Source organism: Amphibalanus amphitrite, unplaced genomic scaffold (genome assembly GCF_019059575.1).
Source record: "Amphibalanus amphitrite isolate SeventyFive unplaced genomic scaffold, NRLGWU_Aamphi_draft 001387F_arrow, whole genome shotgun sequence".
NCBI lineage: Eukaryota > Metazoa > Arthropoda > Thecostraca > Balanomorpha > Balanidae > Amphibalanus > Amphibalanus amphitrite.
Genome location: NW_024882880.1, coordinates 138604 through 143126, shown reverse-complemented (window position 1 = coordinate 143126; position 4523 = coordinate 138604). Strand labels below are relative to the sequence as shown.

Here is a 4523-nt window from a genome sequence, read left to right as displayed (position 1 = left end):
GCACAGCCTGTCATGCGCCGCGTTAGAGTACGTCTATTGCTTTAGTTTTGTTACGTTGGAGTCGGGGCCTTTGGGTCTGAATTAGGGTCGTGGGATGCTACGATAAGGTGGGGACCGATCGGGCTGATGCGACTGTCGACTAGTGCGCCGCGGGTCTGAGTCTGTCCATGGGAGTCGCATTAGCCTGTCCCATGGAAATGGGAATGCTATTGAGCTGCTATCAGCTGTTGCCTGGGGCGGACGACCGGCCGGAGGTCCGGAGGCTGGAGCAGAGGTCGGTAATTTGTTTTGTTTGTTTGTTGTTTTGTTGGGTTAGGCCCTTTCGGTCCAATGGGACCATTTCAGAGCCGGGAGGATGACAGGATATAGGGGGAGACATTGGTCTGGGCAGGCACCCTAGTGAGTCGCCGGGGCTGAGCCCGTCCAGAGGACAGGCCACCCAGCCCCAAGGCACTCACTGCACCCGGCTACGGGGTGCGCTCCCTCGGGAGCAGCGGTGCCGCTCCAAGGGAGCAGCCCGCATGAGATAAAGTTGCCTGTCCAGCCCGGAAGGGGGTTGCGGCGTGGAGGAGAAGGATTTCTGTATCCTGAGGATAGAAGCACGGAAAGGTGTGGTCGGTAATCAAGAATAATAGGCTGGTAAAGAAGTTTGACTCGAGTTCGACAGAAGTTTCAGAAGCCGTTTTGTCAGCTGCCGGTATCGTAAACATTTCGAGGCCCCGGTTAGTTTCGTCGGCGCTCCTATAAACTATGTAGAGAAAGGACATTGCCGTTTATCAATAAAAGGCATGCTGCATTCACTTCACCCGTTCAGTTCAGATGCACCCGCCGGCTCCCGTGCAGCTGTGGTGAGGTGTGCCCCGGCTCCGCCAGGTGGCCAGCAGAGCGGACAGACTGGCGTGGAGCTTGTGACGTGCTCCGCTTACGCTACGTGTGCGAGGAAAGAGTGATTGATCAGCTGACTTGCTGAACTACGCTTGTGGCGCAGCAGTGACAAACAAAGAAATTCGTAAATGCGAAGGACAGTGCGAAGGACGCATTGCATTCAGTTTACGAGAGCCCGGAGTCGTTGTGAGGTGGGTGCATTTTTCATAAATTTAAGAATAACATACTTAAATTACCGTTTGCTTGAAATAATTATGTGGCCGTTAACTCAGCTGCCAAAATAGGACACATGCAAAGTAATGGTACACTATCAATTATCGCTCAAATCATGATGATTTGGTTTAATTATTTTGAATTTTAAATTTGAATTCCCATATTCTTGAAAGCATAGTTTGGGTGATGTTTTTTATTATAAAGTGGTACAGGTCGTACAGGTTTTACACCTAGTAAGTAGCAAGTAGCTGTCTGATGCCTAATGCCTTAGTTCTTTTTCTACTGTGAGTCACTTATTCACTAATTGTTCATGTAAATTTCAAACTTACTTCAATACTTTCATTAAATTAATATTCTTGGCCATGCCAATAAATTCAAGGTTCACTCAGGGGCTCAATTGGGGCTTTGCTGCCATCTTCATGCTATCATTAAACAATGGAAAATGAAGTAGTCCGTGGACCACATAATTTATTCTATCATGCTTACTGTTATGATGATGTTTGTAAGTGATTGAAATTGCAGTATGAATTATTAGTTGCTGCTTATTAGTTGTGCATGGTCCATCATTTGATGACACATGATTCATCTTCCGCAGATTAAATTATTAGTGAAATAGAAAGCCGAAAGCCATGGGTGGCAATAAGCAAGCAAACAAGAAGAAGCAAGAGCAACAGAAGAAGCAAGCTGAGCCTGAGTCTGTGAACCACAAACCAAAGTCATCCCCAAAACAGAAGAATAAGCAATCTAACAAATCACAAAATGGTAAGATACTGATGCTACTTTTAGATTGCTGTGCTGATGCACTCCAAGCATGTTTCTTTAAGCCCATGTTTCAAGGATAAGTGCAATAGGAAGGTGCACCTGCACTCTTACTCTGTATGTCCAAATGTATGTCTAATGCTATAAAATATACCACACCCTCATCCAAACTCCTTAATTGTTAAGTTCAATGAATGGACTGAGCTGAGTGACTTGATTGATCCACTGACACTGACCTCCCCATTTCAATTTGCTGCTTTTTGTCTATTACTATTAGAGTCAGCATTTCATTCTTTGCTGTCTTATTTCTTTCAATCTTTCTGGACCATGCGACAGCATGACTGCTAGACTACACACCCAGCTCTCTTGTTTGTTGATGACATGTATCAGCTGACTGGTCACCGGCACTCTCCCCATTGCAGAATGCCGCGGCTGGTCATGTCTCGGGAAGCTGAACCTGCTGCTGCTGCTGGCGGCCGCCGTGCTGGCCGGCCGCCTGCTGTTCCTGAATGCAGACGGTGACCTGTCTGAGCCGGGCCTGGAGCGGGCGCGCGCCCGGCTGGCTTCCAGCTGGGCCACCGTGGCCGCCCTGTCGCGCGAGCACGGCGGCGCCGCGCTCCAGTGGGCCTCCGAGCGCGCCGACACCGTGGACCGCTACCTGATGGACACCCAGCGGCCCTACTGGGTGCCCGTCAAGGAGGGCGCCGGTCGAGCCTGGAACGTGACGCGACACTATGGCTCCATCGCCGGAGAGCGCGCGCTGGCTGTTACTTCGGTGGCCATCAGGAAGACGTACGAGGCGGCGTCGGCCGGCTGGGCGGTGGCCAAGCCGCACTGTGACACCGCGCTGGCCGCTGTGAAGCCGTACTGGGACTCTGCTGTGGTGGCGATACGGCCACACTGGGACACGGCGGCCGCGGCGGCGGCGCGCGGCTGGAACGCCACGGCGACGGCGGCCGGCCCGCTCTGGGAAGCGGCCGCCGCCCAGGGCACGGCCGTCAAGGCGGGGGTGCTGTCGGCGGCGGCGCGGCTCCGCCAGGACGGCGGTCCCGTGGTGGCCGAGTGGGCGGCCGCCGCGCAGCGCGCCGCCGGAGACGCCTGGGAGGTGGTGCAGCGCGAGGGCCCCAAGTACGCCTCGGCGGCCGGGAAGTGGCTGGCGCAGAGCTGGGACTATGTGCGCACTGAGGGACCCGTGTACGCCACAGCGGCGGTAGAGAAGGTGAAAAAGGCGGTGGCCGGTCTCACTGGCAGCGCCTGAGCCGGTGTACAAATACGACGCGCGTGTCCGACGGCGTCTCTTGCCAGATCTGTGCGGTTCCGGCTCCGATCCCGGGGGCCCGGGGCAGTCGGTCAGCCCCGGCGGCTGACACAGAGTGTCACTAGTCTTGTCGAAATTCGCCGCGGCGCCGGACCTCCGCCTTGCCTCCGGGCGAGGCGAGAGCGGAGCTCCGGCCGTCCCGACCGTCTGTTGGCTCCGGTGACCGTGTGTTCAACCCGTTTGGCATCTAGAACTTCCCGTGTGTCCCATATAGAGACCTTATCACAAAGTGATTATCGGTGTCAGCGCGTCGACTGATCGCATCTAGACAACCTCCCATCCCGCCGCGTGGTATATTGTGATATTATTCCAGCGATCGTGTGTATTCGCGTTTCGCGATTGGGCAACGCTTTTAGTATTTATTCCTTTTTGGTTTACACAATAGGCTCGAAACAATACAGGATCATGAGGCTAAATAAAGAGTTCGTTATGAGGTCGCCAGCGCGGTCACGGCAGGTTTTTAGTTTACCACACCTGTGTAGCGGTTAACTGCATCGGCTAGATCGGTCATTTGACCAGCAGTACCTATCAAAAAACTAGTTATTGGTTGGATCTTTAGGAGACGTCGAGGTGTAGTCTGAAATATATGTCACGTCTTGTCCCGGCTACTAAACAACGGCACTCCTCAGGGTCAAAATTAACCACCGAAATTACTCCCCCCACCCATCTCTTGCATCAAATTCCGGAGCGACTGGAACCCCACCTTTCCCAAGTCTGCGCTCTGCAGTGCCATAAAACCCGTGCACACTGGAAGTGGATACCCGACCATCGTAGCCTTATTTGGGCTCAGTCGCTGCAGCGTGAGGCCGCTCCAGCAGACAGCACGCCGTTTCGTGCCCACGCCACTGATAGCCAGTGATTGATTCTCCCCCGTCCCCCGCTTTCCTTCCCCAGCTATTCGCCTCACTGGGCCTCCCGGGCGACAGTCGTGAGCTGCAGTCCCGCTCGGCGCCACGCCCCAGTCGAACCAGTTCTGACCGGACCGTGGTTATCGTCTAGGGGTGGCGGGGAGGGGGGGGGGCGGGTTCGCGACGGCCGTGGGAAAAGTGCAGCTGAGTAGTAGTTGGCGACGCACCGATGATCCGAAATGCGTCCACATTATGTCGCATATAAAAATCATTCTTAGCTGTTCAATAGATAGACGATACTATGTTTTGTGCTGTCTCCAGCGAGGCACAATACAGGGCTGGACGATCGACGCATTGTGCAATGATTTACAAGCTTTGATAGAAGGTTATGCTAGTGATCGATTGACGAGGCCGAAGTTCGCTCCGAGGACATCCCGTTGCGTAAATCTTGAACAATGTTCTTTGATCGAGATATATTCCAGAGTCAACAAAATTCAAAG

The 4523-nt window shown here is 53.6% G+C and overlaps 1 protein-coding gene across 2 annotated transcripts; it reads left to right on the top strand.

The window, feature by feature from the left end:
• Positions 1–915: 915 nt before the first annotated feature.
• Positions 916–3597, top strand: LOC122372693. 2 transcript variants are annotated; one of them, XM_043350204.1, is made up of 3 exons: positions 916–1076; positions 1694–1860; positions 2280–3597. In XM_043350204.1, the coding sequence occupies exons 2-3, from the start codon at positions 1728–1730 to the stop codon at positions 3113–3115; spliced, it is 969 nt and encodes a 322-aa protein (XP_043206139.1). In that variant the 5' UTR covers positions 916–1076; positions 1694–1727; the 3' UTR covers positions 3116–3597. The 2 variants fall into 2 exon arrangements, with proteins under 2 accessions (XP_043206139.1, XP_043206140.1); XM_043350205.1 differs by lacking the exon at positions 916–1076 and adding an exon at positions 1099–1331.
• Positions 3598–4523: the final 926 nt, after the last annotated feature.